Here is an 18,585-nt window from a genome sequence, read left to right as displayed (position 1 = left end):
TAATATTCATATTTTTAAAAATACAAATTTTCTTCGATTTGTTTCAGGTATAACCCTTTTAAATAAAATTTATAAATACTTTTGAAATGAAAAAAAAGTTATGTATGTTTTAAACAATTCAAAAACTTTGGTATTTTTTTAAAATAACAAGTGATTCGATAAGATTTAAATGTACTTATTGAAAATTGGTTAAAATTAGTGATTTTAAAAAGTTTTGTTATAATTGTACCACGAGAAAAAATTTAAGATTTCAAAACATTAGACTTATAGTCAATCTGTAACTCTAAATAGCCATTTTATTTTTTTTTATTAATGTGACAATCACAGTTAATACGTTGGAGTAGTATATAATTATTCCATCACTACAAATTTTTTTATTTGTTATTATGGTCATTAATCATTATAAATAAAAGAAGTGATATTTATTTAAAATTAAGCTTAACACATGTTTGAATCCATGTATTAACACATTTAACGATTGAGTCCCTTTGCAAAAAACATTTATATTGGAATTCCTACACTATCAATTTCATCAATTTCAAATTCTTCTATTTATTTCCATCAATTTATGGCCATATAAATATATTGAGTTCATCTCCAAAATGAATGACTCAATGTATTTGTAATTGATAATGTAGGGACTAATATGAACGTTTTTTAGTATAGAGATTCAGTTATTAAAGGTGTGATAGTGTAGGAACCAAATACAAATTATGGTTTAAAATTAAGTATTAGCAACTTTTCCTTTTTCTAGATTCTCATAATATTTTTAATCATGATAGAGAAAAAACGAAGAATGGTAGTATTAATCTTTTTGACTAATCATTGTTCAATTGATGACAATTTATTTTTACACTAATGTGAAACACCCAACATTTTTGGTTTTATATTTTTGGTACCCCTAATATATTTCAGCTCATCTCTTATTATAAAACATCTGATGTGCTCTTCAATTTAATTTTAACTTCATGTCAAAGGCATTTTAAGCTGTTCATCCATTTACTATATTTTATTTTATTTTGAGAAAATTTACTATATTTATTCATAGCCAAACATCCAAAAAAATATATAATATTCTTTCTATATTTACAATTTAATCAATTAACAGTTAATTTTCATTTTCACGATAATTATGCTTCAATTATTAGAATATTTCAAACTTCTGTTTTATACGTTAAAATTTATGAATTTAAAAAAAATTCAAAAAACTTTAAGGGTGACTAATATATTTTTGGTTGCCCATCCGATTTTTAAGGCTTCACCATGACTAATTTTGGATCCGACCCGTGTTGTGTATCTGACATGATGGGTAAGTCTGCCAGCATGAATTTTCTGCATTCACAAAATTCGAATTTCAAATTTTATTTAAACGATACCAAACTGCTTACCATTTGAATCAAGCCCGATGGTTGGGTGAGTAATATTTTAGCAGACAAGAAGAAATTTTGTTACCTGTCTATGACTATAGTGCAATAGTGACAGTGTCATTTTCGTAAATAAAGCCGAGAATTGCGGGTAGTAAAGGGAACTAAGTGACTTTCTCTCATGACAATAAGATTTAGATATAGTAGAAGCAACGGGTCCCACCTTCCATATCTGTGTCCTTTAGTGTTAGCTTCTTCTATTATCATCACTCTGCATAGAAAAAAATACACACTCAAATAGACCCAAAGACCAGAAAAAAATAAATTAAAATTTAAAAAACAGCAAGCTTTAGATCTGAAACTAGCAAACCCACAAAAACCCTAGCTCAACTACGATCTGGGTAAGCATTGGTTTCCTTGTTCATGCACCACACTTTGTTCTTGTTCTTGTTTTTTTTTAAGTTGAATGTAGGTTTTGGTAGAGCTTTTTTGATCTCATTTTGAGTAGGTTTTGAGTAGTGGGTCATGTTTGTGTTGATTTTTGTTGGTTGAAGAGAGATCTATGTGGGTTTGAAGCTGTTCTTGTGGTTGGTTTAGCTAATGTGAGGTGTTTGTAGAGTGCATTTTTAGTTCTAATGAGGATTTTTATTCTTGTTAATTGGTGGGGAATGTGAGTTGAATTTTGTGTGGGTGAAGTTGGAGTTGATTAGGGTGGTTTGAGTTGAGAATTTGAGATCTTGATTTTGATGGTTTTCTTGATCTTTGGCTTGGTGGTTTGAGATGTTTGGAGGTGTCATGATCTCGTGATTAGTTTAATTGAGTGAGTTTTAGTTAAGTAAACTGGAGTTGGTTTCTTTTTTGAGTAAATGTGAGTGAGGAAAAAGAAGTTGGTAGCTGTATTGATTCAATTGAGTAGGCTGTTATGGTGCAATGAAGTAAGCTTGTGTGTTGTTGTTATTGGGAGATATGGTTAAGAGAAGTAGTCAAGGGAGTCTTTGTTTCATGCCTGACCCGCTGCATTTCCGAGTTGCTTAATTATATAGTTTGCTTAGTCCTCATTAACTTCTGGAGTAAAGAAGAAACATGAATTGGAATTTGTGTTTCTGTCTCTTTTGAAACTGGAATCTTTGATCATTTCTATGAACTATATCGACCATCATTGTGTGTTTTACGAAAGATATGAGCAGTTTGAAATTTCTAAGTTTCCTGAATTCTTATGAACTAGTGGGTTTTTACATGTCTGATGTGTTCCTTTTCGGTTTGATGTTTCCATGTATTTGAGTGTTCAGATCGTGTCCTTTCTATGGAGTGAATTTGAAGTTTCAAACATATTTCCCCGTTGTCTTTTGATTTTCTCATCTTTCACATGCTCAATTATTGTTATGTTTTTTCAACTAATTTTTTTTATTGTAGACTTGAGCCTTCAACTCATGTTGTTTGTGACCATTTTTCATAGGTGTGCATGCTTTTTGTCTGATAAAGGTCTTCCTTTCACCGTTCAACAGAGGTATCGGTTCAATGTTTAATTCTGGGGTTGTATTTTCAATTGTCTAACTTTAGAAAATGTCTCTTCATACCCCAAATTTAATTTGGGACGCTCTGTGGTGCATGTTAGGTTTTAGAGTTACATAAATGGCTGTTACAGAGGGTCATAATCCCCTTCTTGGAGAAACAACTTGTGGTACTTTGCTACATAAACTACAGGTAACTTTTTAATATTCTGTTTTACATTTCATTGTTAATGTTTTTTAAAAGTAAATTGCTTAACTTGCTGCCCTTATTTCTGCTAGGAAATCTGGGATGAGGTCGGTGAAAGTGATGAGGAACGGGACAAGATGCTTCTTCAAATAGAACAAGAGTGTTTGGACGTGTATAAGAAAAAGGTTGAGCAGGCTGCAAAATCAAGGGCCCAGCTACTCGAGGCATTGTCAGATGCCAAAATTGAATTAGCCAATCTGCTTTCAGCATTGGGAGAAAAAACCTTTACAGGAATGGTGAGTAATTTACTTGATTTGGTCTTGTCTGCTATGACGTAAGGCCTAAAGCATGCCGAGTACTTACAATTTTCCTTGTCTGCTTTTACAGCCCGAGAAAACGTCTGGAACAATCAAGGAACAACTTGCAGCTATAGCACCGGCACTTGAACAGCTATGGAAACAGAAAGATGAGAGGGTAAAGGAATTTTCCGATGTGCAATCACAAATTCAGAAAATTTGTGGAGAAATTTCTGGGAACTCCAATGTTAACGAGACTCCTGCAGTTGACGAGACTGATCTATCTCTGAAAAAACTTGATGAATTTCATGCTCAACTTCAAGAACTCCAAAAAGAAAAGGTAAATCTCAAATTAGATCATGATGCATTGATAATGAAAATTACGTAGTTGCCAAGTTTGCAATTCTTTCACGGCTAATGGCTTGTTTTGTATGATAGAGTGAGAGGCTGCAGAAGGTCCTTGAATTTGTGAGCAGTGTACATGATCTTTGTGGTGTCCTGGGAATGGATTTCCTGAGTACTGTAACTGAAGTTCATCCGAGCTTAAATGACTCCACCGGAGTGCAATCTAAGAGCATCAGTAATGATACCTTAGCAAGGCTGGCTAAAACTGTCTTAGCATTAATAGAAGATAAGAAGCAGAGGCTTCATAAGGTAATTTTTAATTTTGTTTATTTTAGCTTTTGGTGCTTATAAAAGAAGTGTATTAGTTGTCGCTTTCCTTCACTTTCTTTCACAAGGTATGCATAATACTTGAAAACTTAACTACACAACTTAGGGAATTATGAAGGCTGACCCTTTATCCTCTCAATAATGTTGTGATTCCTCATCATTTGTCTTCACCTTATATTTAAGACAATGCGTCGGATTTGCAAATTGGGATTTTTTGTCAGTTTATGGATGGGGGGTGTACACAAACCGAACCAAACCGAACCGACAAATTCGGTTCAATTTGATACTAGAAAAAGGTTTTGGTTTTTCAGTTCGGTTTTGGACAAAAAAAATTATGTTATGTTTTAGTGCAAACCAAATAGAACCAAAACAATCAACCGAACCGACTGTTCAGTTTGGTTTGAAATTTTTTACATCCTTGTATATTCGGTTCAGCTAGGTTAAAAGAAGGCAACATTTTGGTTCAGCTCGAACCAAATGCACACCCCTATATATGTAAAGCTATTTGACTTGTATTCTGCATTCAACAGCTTCAAGAGCTAGCAGCTCAGCTAACTGATCTGTGGAATCTTATGGATACTCCCGATGAAGAAAGGCAATTGTTTGATCATGTTACCTGTAACATGTCAGCTTCTGTTGATGGAGTGACAGTCCCTGGTGCTCTTGCTATGGATCTGATTGAGCAGGTATTAGTATTCTGCAAACGAACAAATTTTTTGATTTGAATAAACTGTAATAGTTGTTTACGCATTTCACTTTCACTTTTTTAAGGCCGAGGTTGAAGTTGAAAGGCTTGATCTGCTAAAAGCAAGCAGGATGAAAGAAATTGCATTCAAAAAGCAAGATGAGCTCGAAGAGATTTACGCTCGTGTTCATACAGAAATAGATCCAGAAGCTGCTCGAGAAAAAATCATGGCGTTGATTGATTCTGGGAGTGTTGAGCCTTCCGAGTTGCTTGCTGACATGGATGCTCAGATATCAAATGCCAAAGAAGAAGCACTTAGTAGAAAAGATATTTTGGACAAGGTTGAGAAATGGATGTCAGCATGTGAAGAAGAGAGCTGGCTTGAGGACTACAATAGGGTATATATCTATTATTCCCTCTTCAGTTTTTGTGCAAACTATCTTACTAATCAATATCCAATTATGTAATTTATAAAACTGATGATCACGGAACTGTATAAGTGAACGAGGAAAGTTCTAATTTTGGCAATTATTCTTTTCTAATTGAAACAGGATGAGAACAGGTATAATGCCAGCAGAGGAGCACACTTGAATCTCAAGCGTGCTGAAAAAGCTCGAATATTGGTAAACAAAATTCCAGGTATCTATAAAATCCGGGAACCATCTGAAGTATCTCATGCTTTATTCTAACCTATTAGTTCCTTAAAACAGTCATGTCTTATTTCGATTGTAGCACTGGTCGACACCTTGGTTGCCAGAACTCAAGCATGGGAGGAAGAGCGTGGCATGCAATTCGCATATGACGGAGTTCCTCTCTTGGCCATGCTAGATGAATATGCGATGCTCAGGCAAGAAAGAGAAGAAGAAAAGCGAAGACTTAAAGTGAGTTTCGAATACTTGAATATTGGACCGACCTGTCACTTTTGTCTAAGTTGAGGTTAAAAATTTGCAAATCACTAATTTACGGTGTAAGAATCTAAAATAATCGGATATAGTAACTGAAGGAGGCTACAACTTTTGAAAATGCAGGATCAAAAGAAGTACAGTGAGCAGCAAACCACAGACCAAGATACTATTTTCGGGTCAAGGCCTAGCCCTGCCCGACCAGTAGGTACGAAGAAGGTGATAGGCCCTCGAGGGAACGGAGGCACCAACGGAACTCCAAACAGGCGGCTATCGTTGAATGCTCATCAAAACGGGAGTAAGTCCAGTACTAAAGACGGGAGGAGAGACAGTACGAGTAGGCTGGCAACCCCAGTTAACTATGTAGCCATGTCGAAAGAGGACACAGCCTCCCACATTTCTGGAACGGACACAGTTCCGGTTTCACCGTAACGAAATAAGAGATGCATTGTAGGTTTACTTACACCCTTTTGATAATTATTACTATTTGTTATTAGTAGGAGGAGGTTGGTGTAGTGATATAGATGTGAAAAACTGAGAAGTGGAGAGTAAAAACTGTTGTTTATTTAGGCTTGTATGTGTTCTATTGGCATTTGGAGCTCTTATAATCTTATGCTGCTTTACTTCCAGTCACTCCTGCTTCTAGTCACCCTTTTGCATTAGCACATACTGATACCACCTGCTAATGAATTTCGTCCATTTTGAATTTGAATTTAGTTTTGCTTCGGTACGAATTATCCACTTGGTAACTTATTTTGACATATTATTGTCCAGCCGCTTTTTCTGATAATTGGGAGGGGATGCGCTTGTGGAAGAATTGAATCTACGACACTATCATGTTTATATCATTTGAGATATAATATAATTCGTTGGTATTGTTCAGCCGCTTTTAAAGATGTTTAGATTGAGGCAATATTTAACATGTCATATAAGTAAAATAAAGTAATAATACAAAAATTATAACTTTTTTTTTAAATTGGAATATAAAGTTAAAAGATTTGGTTTTTAAACTTTAGGCTTAATCACCAAAAAAACCTCCACCTTTTAGCCCCTTTTCAAATGCACCCTGACGTTGCAATTTTGTCAGTTGCACCCTAATTCGCACCTTTGGTTTTCAATTCCACCCTCAAGTACTAAATTGATCTCTTTTTCATTTGAAAAAAATTAAAATAAGTCATCCATTTTTAACTTTTTATGTGGAAAAGAGTTCAAACGAGTACTTTATAAGGATTTTTATGAATTTTTTCCGAGTGAAAAAAGTCCAATTTGATTTTGAGGGTGGAATTGAAACTCAAAGGTGCGAATTAGGGTGCAACTTAGGGGTGTAACCGAGCCGAGTCGAGTCGAAACACTGCCAAGCTCGAGCTCGACTCGACTCTAAAATCTGAAGCTCGAAACTCGACTCGAACTCGATCGAGTTTCATTTTGGGAGCTCGAGCTCGAACTCGATAGAATAACTGAGACTCGAGCTCGAGCTCGACTCGACTCGATTATCTAGAAAATATTTAAAAATTATATTTTAATATTAAAATAAAGGTATTATAATAAATATATACAAATAAAAAGGGTAAAAAGGTAAATTAACCAAAGCTCGATTAAGCTCGCGAGCTCATCGAGTCAAGCATTTTGGAGCTCGAACTCGACTCGATAATAAACTCGAGTAGCTCGAACTCGAACTCGACTCGATATGAGTCGAGTCGATTTCGAGTATTTTTCGAGTCAATCCCGAGTAGCTCGCGAGTTAGCTCGACTCGGTTACACCCCTAGTGCAACTGACAAAATTGCAACGTCAGGGTGCAACTGAAAAAAGGCTAAAAGGTGAAAGTTTTTTTTGGTGATTAAGCCTAAACTTTACAATATTTCGGTTATTTTCGACAATTTTTTTAATTTATCTAATATAATATAGCATTTCTTAACTGTGCTAACTTTATTTGAATTATTCGGCTAATAATCACCGACGGTCCTCGACTTTTACCCCAATCTTCCCTAAACCCCCTATAATTTCAAAAGCTTCCCTAAATCCCCCAACCTTTATGGCGGCGCCATTGACGGCCCTTATGGTCGAAAATACCCCTTAAAAATTTGGCGGCTGTAATTATATAAAAAACAAAAAATTGGCGGCGCCAGGTGTCAACTGACACGTCATTAAATATCAAAAATAATTAAATCACCCAAAATACCCCTCAAATATTTTAATCAAACCACACTAAATCAAACCCAACCACATTAAATCAAACCCAACCATCCGGTCAACCTATCACCACCGCCTGCCGCCGCCCGCCGCCGCCGATGCCGTTCTCCGCCGCCAACATCGCCGTCCTCCGGCCATATCTGTTCTTGGAACAGATTGCCAAATCTGTTCTCAAGAACATATTTGAAAATCTGTTCTCAAGAACAGAAATCTGTTCTCAACCTGAGAACAGAAATCTGTTCTCAAGAACAGAATTTTCTGTTCTTGAGAACAGAATTTTCTGTTCTTGAGAACAGAATTTTTTGAGAAGACGATCGGAGGGGACGGGTCAGTTGGGTCGGGTGGGTTAGGTCGGGTGGTGGTTTGGGTTCGAATAGATGGTTTAGGTTTGGTTACATTTTTTTTTCAAATATTATTTTGAGGGTATTTTGGGTTTTCCAATTTTTTAGGGTATTTTGGTGACGTGTCAGCTGACATGGCGCCGCCAATTTTTATTTTTTTTTAAATGACAGCCGCCAAAAAATGACGGCGCTGAGGGGTATTTTCGTCCATAAGGACCATGAATGAGCGCCGCCATAAAGGTTAGGGGGTTTAGGGAAGCTTTTGAAAGTATAGGGGGTTTAGGGAAGTTTGGGGTAAAAGTCGAGGACCGTCGGTGATTATTAGCCGAATTATTCTAATACAATTATCAATTGTATTAATATAAATAAACATTAATGACCGTAATATGAATAAAATTAAATTCAAATGAGGAAATTCTGACTATAATTTTTAAAATCACTTTGTAACTAATAAAATAATACTCCCTCCGTCCCGTAAAGATAGAAAAAGTGACCACTTTTTTTGTCCCATAAAAATAGAAAAAGTAGCCATATTTATTGTTAATTTACAATAAAATTATCAAACTACCCTCATAATTTAATTCTATGAGCATTTAATGTAGTGGCTTTATAATGATTCACCCTTAGATTTGTTAAAGGGCATTGTAGGAATACTTTAATAAAATAAGCACAATTAATGAGTTTCTTAATTCTTGTGAAAACACTACTTTTTCTATCTTTACGGGACGGAGGGAGTACTAATTTTATATAAAATTAGAAAAAATTAAAATGTTTAGATTTTTTAATTATCATATATTCTTAAATTTATAGCATCTTCATTTTTGTGCAACTCCACATTGTCTCCAGTTTAGGTTACGGCATAAAGCATAACTAGTAGAAACCTAGGTTTACACCTGATAAACGACGTAGTTTCAGCTATCATCCGCGAACCTCAAACCTAAAAAAAACTGTCTACAAAAGCACGCGTAAGAGGAAAGCAAATCGAAGCTAAGTAAAAGCAATGGCGGGCGACAACGAACCGGCGAAGCTACTGTTACCGTATCTGCAACGAGCCGATGAGCTACAAAAACACGAACATTTAGTTGCTTATTACTGTATGCAATCTCCTCTCTCTTTATCTTCGATTTGCATTTTTAATTGATTCCTTTAAACCGTAATTTTTTCCTTTTTGTATTTCTTTGTTTAATTAGGTCGATTATATGCAATGGAGAAAGGATTAAGGATTCCGCAAAGCGAGCGGACTAAAACCACTAATGCTCTACTTATTTCCCTTATGAATCAGCTTGAAAAGGTCTATCCCTTTTCTATCTTTTGTTAGTTTTGTACTACTGTATTATTGATATTGTTGTTGTTGTTGTGATTTCACTGGTATTGAGGCTCTGGGTGTTATTAATCTCAGTTAGCCTGATTTCGATGTATGAAACTGAAATGGGATCCGCTTTGCAGCTTAAGAATCTATTTCTGTGTTTTTACTGCCAGTAATGACCATACATATGTTTTAGAAAAGTGGGTTTATTTTTGAGAACTTTTTAATAGATCCATAGTAAAAATTCTAAATTTAGAATGTAAATTTAGAGCCTTGAATTTTCATTATTGTAAATTGCACTCGTATTGAGGCTTCTGGTGGTTTTAATCTCAGTTGGTCTGATTTTAATGTGCGAAAACTTACTTGGGATCCGCTTTGCAGCTTAATAATTTCACTTCTTTGTGTTTTTGCTGCCTGTAATGCCCATACATATGGTTTAGAAGTGTGGGTTTATTTCTGATTATTCTTTCATAGCTCCAATGTAGAAAGTTTAAATTTAGAATGTAGAGTTAGATCCTTGAATTTTCATTATTACTCTTGTTGTAAATTGCACTAGTATTGAGGCTTCTGGTGGTTTTAATCTCAGTTGGTCTGATTTTTAACGTGCTAAAACTGACTTGGGATCCGCTTTGCAGCTTAATAATTTCAATTCTTTGTGTTTTTGCTGCCTGTAATGCCCATACATATGTAAGAGAAATTTAGGTTTATTTCTGATAACATTTTGATAGCTTCGTACTAGAACATCTAAAGTTAGAATATAATTTTGGATCCTTGAATTGTCATTATTACTATTGTTGTAAAATGCACTGGTATTGAGGCTGTGGGTGTTTTTAATCCCAGGTAGTCTGATTTTAATGTGCAAAAATTGACTTGGGATCCGCTTTGCAGCTTAATAATCTCACTTCTTTGTGTTTTTGCTGCCTGTAATGCCCATACATATGTATTAGAATTATGTGTTATTACCTGAGAACTTTCTACTTTTTAGTAGCTCCACTGTGAAAAGTCTAAACTTAAAATACACTTTTTAGTTCTTTCAGTTGTCATTGTTGCTATCGTTATAAATTGCACTGGTATTGAGGCTCTGGTTTGCTTTTAATCTCAGTCTGATTTTGATGTGCTAATAGTGAGTTGGGATCCGCTTTGCAGCTTAATAATTTCACTTCTTTGTGTTTTTGCTGCCCGTAATGCCCATACATAGATCCTTAAATAGGTAACAGAGATTTAGGTTTGTTTGGGATACTTCTTAATAGCTGCATGGTTAACTTAGTCACATTTAGAATTTTGATATCAGGTTCTTGAATTATTATCAGTATTACAGTGCAATTTTGTTGTCAATTGCACTGCTAATGAGGCATTGGGTGTTCTTTATTGAAGTTACCCAATTTGCCTAATTTCAATGTGCAAAAATTGAAAAGGGATCCGCTTTGCAGCTTAGTAATTTGTGTTCTATGTGTTTTTGCTGCCTGTAATGCCCATACACATGTGTCAATTTTGTCTTATGAAATTTATCAGGAATGTGAACATATCTACTATTAGAATGTGACCATAGGTTATTGAAGTATTATGATGTTGGTCTAGTCATTTACATTTGCTTTAGTGCATTTGGAGCTCATTTTGGTTTTTGTTTTTCTATTTTTTGGTCTCAAAGTCTTTCATTTAGTGCTAGGATTGACTAGGTATAAAAAATATATGCTTTTGCTGTTCTTTTTATGCCTTTGTTATTCACATGTATTTTATATTTATCAGTCAAGCTATTACCTGCTTTATCTTTCTCTAATCTCTCATAACGGTCTGTGTTGTTGTCTTTTATAGGACAAGAAGTCACTGAACTTGGGACCTGAAAATAATTTGCATGTGGAGGGATTTGCTTTAAATGTTTTTGGAAAGGCAGACAAGCAAGATCGAGCCGGACGAGCAGATTTGTAATATGTTTCTCTTAGCTCATACATTTAGCCATATTGGTCCATTTGACTATTATTGACCTACTCTTTCAACATCAAGGTTCTTAATGGTCATCTTTTTCTGTCATGCCACAAATCTGATATGATGGACCTAATTATTCAGTGTTGGGAAACCTGGGTCATGATAGTGGTCCTTACCTCTGAAATTCTAGGACATGGCATGACAATCATCATTTAAATGGTCCATTTTGACTATTATGGACCTAATTAGTGAGGTCAATTTATGATCGTAATAGTCAAATGGTACTCAAACTAGATATTTATATTTGATTTGCTGGGTCTCTCCAATTTTATGTAATTCGTGTCTATTTTAGATTTTTTTAATTATGTTATGTGCTTGCTTACAGGAATACTGCAAAAACATTTTATGCGGCGAGCATTTTCTTTGAGATTTTAAACCAGTTTGGTCCTCTTTTACCAGATGTGAGTTTCTTGCAATCTAATCGCACATGAAAGCCTAATTTGCTGTTCAAAGTTCAAACAATTTAAGGGCTTGTACATCCTGAACTCGATATTTGTTACATTTATATACATATTATACATTAATATGTATGTAAACTGTATTTAACTTGATGATTTTGATAAAGGAGAAAAATAGATGGATTTATTATTGTGCTTATTCTTTTTACGTGATCCACAGCTTGAGCAGAAACAGAAGTATGCAGTTTGGAAAGCTGCAGATATAAGGAAAGCGTTGAAAGAAGGAAGGAAGCCCAATCCAGGTCCTCCTTCTGGTGATGATGATTTATCAATTCCATCAAGTACAAGTGGCGGAGGCTATGTATGTATTTACTATGACCAGTTTGAGCTTCTAAATAAAGTTTCCAGTAATATTTTTTCTTTTACTTGATCTCTTCAGTGTACCCAATGTGAACAAGAAAAATGTGTCATACTTGATCTCTTTAGAATCCCCATGAAGTAGGTGTGTGAATTTGTTCACCTGTCATGGTCCACTTATTCTTGATAACCATTATGGAACCTTTACGAATTTGTTGTTCTAGTGATATTGTAGCGACTGATGGAACTTTCTAATTCATTCTTGTTTACTGATTCTTCAGCCAAACTTAGATAATTTTGAAAAATCTTAAACCTGTGTTTGTCCTTGCAGGATGTTGGGACTACTGAGACAAGAGCTACTAGTCATCGACCAGAATCTGATAACCAGTCTCCGCACTTCAATGATCAAGTGGATCGCCATTCTACAGGTACGCCACCATCAGCTATGTTTCATGAGAGGACGAACAACCACAATTCTGCTCACATGGGTTCACAGCCTTCGTTTCATGACCCGGTAAACAACCACCATTCTGCAAGCATCCCGCCAACTCCACCAGCTTACCCTTCTGGTGGTTATTCTTCCCATGATTTTCATCCACCACCTCCATCAAGTAGCTCAGAAGAATCTCCATATTCTCAGCCATATCATCAGCCCTACACACAAGAACCTCCTCAACAGCATGTACCACATAATTATCCATCCAACGAAATGCCCTCCTCCTACTCACTTCCCAATTTCCAGTCTTATCCCGGTTTCACAGAGAGCAGTCTTCCATCAGTGCCAACACATTATCCTTCGTATTATCAAGGTTCTGAATCTCCTCATGCTCCACAATCGGCTCCTCCAAGCAACTATCCATCGACTGCCCAGTACAGTTCAAGCAGTAGAAATGGAACCAATTTGGATCCTGCCCCACCTGCCACTCAAGCATATCAGTATGACAGCAATTACCAGCCTCCACCTGAGAAAATTGCAGAGGCACACAAAGCTGCTAGATTTGCAGTCGGAGCATTGGCATTTGATGACGTGTCAATTGCAGTGGAACACTTGAAAAAATCCCTTGAATTGCTGACCAACCCATCATCTAGTCAGTAAGTTATTTTATCTTTTTTTTCTCAATTCCAATTAAAGTCAGATTCCAGTTATGTTTCTATCAATTTGGTTTTGGCTTTTGAATCGTGTATTATGTAAATTGAGTATATATATCTGTACAAAAAGAGTTGAAGTTGGTCATGTTGACATACTGAACGAATGAAGTTATTGATATTCCTCCGAACATGGCCTTAGTTCCGATTTGTTTCCAGCTTTAATGCCTAATGATGCATTGTTGCTACTTTGTTGCTTTTTTCTGGAGATCATCATATCTCACTATGTTCAACTTTAGTATTAAATCTTAAACTTAACTGTATCTAGGTGTCTTTATCCTAGTGGATGGTTCATGGCTTTTGTATTGGAGTTGTGAATCTGCATCTTTTACTATATAAGTAGATTCTGTTTGTGGATGGTATCAATGTGATCACAACCCTTACAAGCCAATGAAATGCCTTTCCTCTTAACTAAGCATTATGGATGTTTACAAGGAGATGCAGATTCTAAGATTATCAATGCAACTTTATTCCAGCTTTGCATTGAATAGTTGAACTAGTGAGCTGCCAGTCGGATAGGCCAAGAAACACCATGCTTTGGGATATTTGGTACCATGATTTTGTTCATCTCATTTTTTTTTGCACTTTTTGAAAAGTTTGTTTGATAATAGTACAAATTATTTCTAACTTATTTTATTCAATTAACTGAAAAAATCATTTGAAATGATAACTCAATTTTTTAACTTGAAATATTTAGACATTAACTTCTTTAATTTTTTTTTTATTTAAGGTGATTTCAAAACTATTCTATTATTGCTCCTTCAGTCCATAAAAAGTAGTCTTGTTTGATTTACATATTTATTAAGAAATTTAGTTTGTTTAATTAAAATGATGCTAACTACCTACTCTATTAAATAATTGATGCATTTATTTTTTAATGTGTTTTTATTAATTAATAATTTAAAATTACTGATAAAATACATTTAATTTTTCTTCTAACTATAAAACTATCAAAAAATATTAATTATCGTTGTTATCAAAACCGTTATCAATGTAATTTAGTTGACCAAAATTAATTTAATTAAGGGCATTTTAGATATTTAGCTAGTTAACTATTTTCTAAAAATGAAAACAAAGCAATATTTTCTCACTATTATTATTTTTATTCGTAGTTCTATTTATATATTTTAATAGCTACGATCTATAAAATTTATATTGTATTATCGTTATAACTTGTGCTTTAAATTTTGATTTTTTTTTAAATTAGAGTGTTAATGCTTTAATTCAACATTCAGTCTTGAAATTTTAATTAATGTATACTTAGTGCTGAGTTTTCACATATAATAAATATTAATTTAATTATAATTGTCACTAGTAATTTTTTTGGGAAAAGGGGCAAATATACCCCTATCGTTGAGGGTATGGAGCAAGTATGCCCTCTTTGAATTTCAGATCTCAATTAAACCCCTAACGTTTTAAAAACAGACCATATAAGCTCCTGCTTTTAACAACGTTAACGAAACGTTAGTTTCCGCCTACGTGGAATGTCCATGTATATTCCACGTGTTCAAAAGGGGGAAAATATGCCCTTATGGTTTAAGACGGGAGCAAATAGGCCCCTATGGTTTAAGGTGGGAGCAAATAGCCTCTTTATGAATTTTTAATCTCGATTAAGCCCCTAAAGTTTCAAAATCAGCATATCCAAACCCCTTTATCTAACATTGTTAAACGAAACGCTCTATACTGTTACTTCATGCCTACGTGAAATGTCTATAACATTTAATATCTCAGATAAAATTTTCCACGTGTCTTATTCATTTTTAAGTTTAAAAGATATTTTATTTTTAAAAAAATTTAGGAATCTTTCAAACTTTTTTCATATAGGGGGCTTCAGACTAATGGTAACATATATTTTTATTTTTATTAAAAACAGTATGTTTGGACCTAGCTGAATTCGAACAAACATATATATGTTGTATTTGTTAGTTCGAAGCGACAAACATAGATATAACGTTGTAAAATGATGTGACAGGGATAAAAAGACGTGGTAAATACGGTGGACAACCAACAGAAAAAAGGAGAAAAGTCGAAGAAAAAAGATATAATATAAAAAAAGTTTGAAAAGATTCCTAAAATTTTATTTAAAATATAAACTGTTTTGAATTTAAAAATGAGTAGGACACGTGAAATTTTTTATCTGAGATATTAAATGATGTGGACATTTCACGTAGGCATGAAGTAACAGCATAGAGCGTTTTGTTAACAATGTTAGACAAAAGGGTTTAGATGTGCTGATTTTGATATTTAAGGGGCTTAATTGAGATCAAAAATTCATAAAGGGCCTATTTGCTCTCGCCCTAAACCATAAGGGCATATTTACTCCCGCCTTAAACCATAAGGGCATATTTGATCCCTTTTGGCCACGTGGAATATGACATAGACATTCCACGTAGGCGTAAACTAACGTTTTGTTAACACTGTTAAACGGAGGGGCTTGTATGGTCTGCTTTTAAAACATTAGGGGCTTAATTGAGATTCGAAATTCAAAAAGGGTCTACTTGCTCCATACCCTAAACGATAGGGGTATATTTGCCCCTTTTCCCAATTTTTTTTAAAATTTATTATTTTAGTATGTTATTTGCTTCTTCTTTTTTACTTTGTGTTTTCTATTTCAACAAACACAAACACAATAAAAAAAATCACCTTCATCAAAAAAACTTATAATCTCTTTTTAATAATTTATTTTATAGAGAGCTCATTATTATCAATTTATCATATTATGTATTTATTCCGACCTATTTTGTTGGTCATATTTTCATTTTTACACATATTACGAATACATTATATATATATATATATATATATATATATATATTCAGAAACGAAGCCACACTGTAACAAAGGTTGGCAATTGTCCCCCTTTGCTCCAATTTTTAATTTATTTTACATGTATTTATATTTATATATGTATATTTAACTCTTTTTATACAATGAATTGCCCACCTTTTTAGTTCGACATTAAATTTTGCCCCCCATTGTAAATATTTCTAGCTTTGCCTCTGGGTACATTTGTTTTCTTGTATTCCTCATATTTGTCTTTAAAATATAATATAGTCAATTATTTCATTAATTTTATCAATTAACCAATATATCAAACTCATTAATGAGGATAAGAAAGAAAAACATGTGTTATTTATACTAATGTGACATTCTTTTTTTGGGACGTCAAAAAGTAGAAAAACATTGACAAACAAAATGAGGTCAATTAAGAAAAAAACAAATTGAATTTAGTTTGACTTTTTAAAGCAATGTAAAAAATTAAGTGCTTAATGTCTTCATCATCTTTAGATCGAATATTTATCCACATTAATGAAAAAAGTTCATCTAGCTTAATTTTACTCTCATCTTATTAGTTACTTGATTGATCATACCTAAGCTCCATTCTTGGACTCTACGTCACCATATATAACATCCTATAAATAGTCTAAAAAAACACCAAACGCTATCATAATTTATCACATAAATCTTAGCTCTTATCAAGAAATGGGGGCAATGTGTTCATGTTTCGGGCATTCAATCCCGAAAAGATTCGATAAAAAGGATACGTACGATCAGAAATCAAGAACGGAAAATACGTATATCAAGAAACAAAAATGTTTAGACCAGCAAGAAATGGTAAAAGATCACAAAGAGTATACTAAAACTCTAAGGGATTGTTTGTTAGCATCACCTTCATTGAACGTTAGTAACTACAAAAATAGAGAAGATGATGAATTGGTACAGCGCCGTGTAATTCTGAAGCCAAACAAGGTTTATCCTTCTTTAACATATCATCATAAACTGGATGTTTCTTCTTCAATCAGAAACACTCAAAGTAAGAAAATGAAAAAAACAGTTAGCTTTAAATTGCCGGAAGAGACTGATATTTTCATATATTATGAATAAAATATTTGGCAATTTGATCCAGTAATTTTGTAATTTTAGCTAGTAAAAGAAAATGAAGGGTCTAATTGATAAAAACATATACTACATTTTTACGATAAAATAATTGGTAATTGGAATTTGAAAAAAAAAATCACGAGATTTTATGAAAATTTGTATTGTGTTATTAATGTGTGTTTGCTATTAAAGAAAATTTTACAAAAAAGTATCTCTAAATATGTATTAATTTATCATAAAGATGAATTAAAATACAAAATTGTGTCTTATTTTTACTAATTAAATTTTTCATATTTTTAATTTATTTTTTGGGTATAATTGGCTAAAAACATGAAATTGCTGGATCAAATTGTCAAGTTATGTGAATTTAATTTTCCAAACTTACAACTTTTAATTTTCTTAGGCAATGAATAAATGTGGGAAATGATTATGCAGGTGGGATGCTTGAAAAACAGTCAAATTTGCATGTAATAGCTAGCGCATTTTGTTGTATTTTTAAATTCAAAAGTGAATGATCAGTTTAACTAATTGAGGCGTTAGTTAGTGATCATCATTAGATTAATTTTTTTAATTTAAATTAGTAACCGTTAAACTTTGATATAGGATGTAAAATAATTACAAGTCAAAAGAAGATTACTTTTCAAAAGAATGAAGATCTTTCCCAATTAGTAACTAAACTACCTATAACTAAAGAATTTAGAGGGAAACAAATTAAAGTAAGTTTTAGTCAATCAACATTGATTACAAAGTTTTGTTCCGACAAACATAACATAATCTAATGGTAGGGATATTGTAATTCCACCAGAGAATTTCTGGTTCAATTTTCCTTCCATTATTATAATAAAAAATCATTAGTTAGAAAGTTTTAATTATATTAACGCCTAACGGTGTCTAAATTTTCCCCATCTACTATTTCAATTTCAGAATTTTAATTTTGCTTAAATTAATTTTTCAACTTTTTAAAAGTATATCAAACAAATACTTTTAGCCGTTTCCTTATCAACAATGTACTACATTTTGAAAAAGTTGAACTACTAATGTAAGAAATAAAAGTTTGGATACTATAAAAAAGTTTAATATTTAAAAGAGATGTAACATACGTATTCAACTGAATATGTTCAATATTCAAAAGAGATGTAACATGCGTATTCAACTGAATATTATTAAACACTATAAACTACTCAAAATACTTCTAAATTTTTGATATCGAATGTTACAATAAAAATACGATATCGAATGTTACAATAGAAATACTAGCACACTCGAATATTATTATAATTAGATAGCTCTAATTACGTATATTTATAGAAAATAAAAAATAATAATTAATAAAAGGTGTAGAAAGCTTTTAATTTATTTAGTTTGGA

At 33.3% G+C, this 18,585-nt stretch overlaps 2 protein-coding genes across 2 annotated transcripts; both read left to right on the top strand.

Annotated features, from left to right (window-relative positions):
* Nucleotides 1-1,626: 1,626 nt before the first annotated feature.
* LOC126668123 (65-kDa microtubule-associated protein 1-like) lies at nt 1,627-6,250 on the top strand. The gene is made up of 11 exons (XM_050361339.2): nt 1,627-1,765; nt 2,821-2,871; nt 2,980-3,068; nt 3,155-3,358; nt 3,450-3,698; nt 3,797-4,012; nt 4,561-4,716; nt 4,802-5,113; nt 5,267-5,354; nt 5,448-5,596; nt 5,744-6,250. The coding sequence occupies exons 3-11, from the start codon at nt 2,997-2,999 to the stop codon at nt 6,047-6,049; spliced, it is 1,752 nt and encodes a 583-aa protein (XP_050217296.1). The 5' UTR covers nt 1,627-1,765; nt 2,821-2,871; nt 2,980-2,996; the 3' UTR covers nt 6,050-6,250.
* A 2,726-nt stretch (nt 6,251-8,976) lies between these two features.
* LOC126669748 (protein HOMOLOG OF MAMMALIAN LYST-INTERACTING PROTEIN 5) lies at nt 8,977-13,470 on the top strand. The gene is made up of 6 exons (XM_050363295.2): nt 8,977-9,243; nt 9,340-9,440; nt 11,268-11,377; nt 11,764-11,839; nt 12,057-12,197; nt 12,525-13,470. Exons 1-6 carry the CDS (start codon nt 9,150-9,152, stop codon nt 13,287-13,289), a joined length of 1,287 nt encoding a protein of 428 aa, XP_050219252.1. The 5' UTR covers nt 8,977-9,149; the 3' UTR covers nt 13,290-13,470.
* The last annotated feature ends 5,115 nt before the right edge of the window (nt 13,471-18,585 follow it).

The sequence above is a fragment of the Mercurialis annua genome, linkage group LG2, assembly GCF_937616625.2.
Source record: "Mercurialis annua linkage group LG2, ddMerAnnu1.2, whole genome shotgun sequence".
Taxonomy (NCBI): domain Eukaryota; kingdom Viridiplantae; phylum Streptophyta; class Magnoliopsida; order Malpighiales; family Euphorbiaceae; genus Mercurialis; species Mercurialis annua.
This window is presented reverse-complemented; position numbering and strand designations above follow the sequence as displayed.

Excerpts from the sequence above, each read along its gene's own strand:
- LOC126668123 (XM_050361339.2), top strand. The coding sequence starts at position 2,997 with ATGGCTGTTACAGAGGGTCATAATCCCCTTCTTGGAGAAACAACTTGT. Across the intron at positions 4,013-4,560 it reads AGAAGCAGAGGCTTCATAAG|CTTCAAGAGCTAGCAGCTCA; the intron begins GTAATTTTTAAT and ends TGCATTCAACAG. Across the intron at positions 4,717-4,801 it reads CTATGGATCTGATTGAGCAG|GCCGAGGTTGAAGTTGAAAG; the intron begins GTATTAGTATTC and ends CACTTTTTTAAG.
- LOC126669748 (XM_050363295.2), top strand. The coding sequence starts at position 9,150 with ATGGCGGGCGACAACGAACCGGCGAAGCTACTGTTACCGTATCTGCAA. Across the intron at positions 11,378-11,763 it reads CGAGCCGGACGAGCAGATTT|GAATACTGCAAAAACATTTT; the intron begins GTAATATGTTTC and ends GCTTGCTTACAG. Across the intron at positions 12,198-12,524 it reads GTACAAGTGGCGGAGGCTAT|GATGTTGGGACTACTGAGAC; the intron begins GTATGTATTTAC and ends TTGTCCTTGCAG.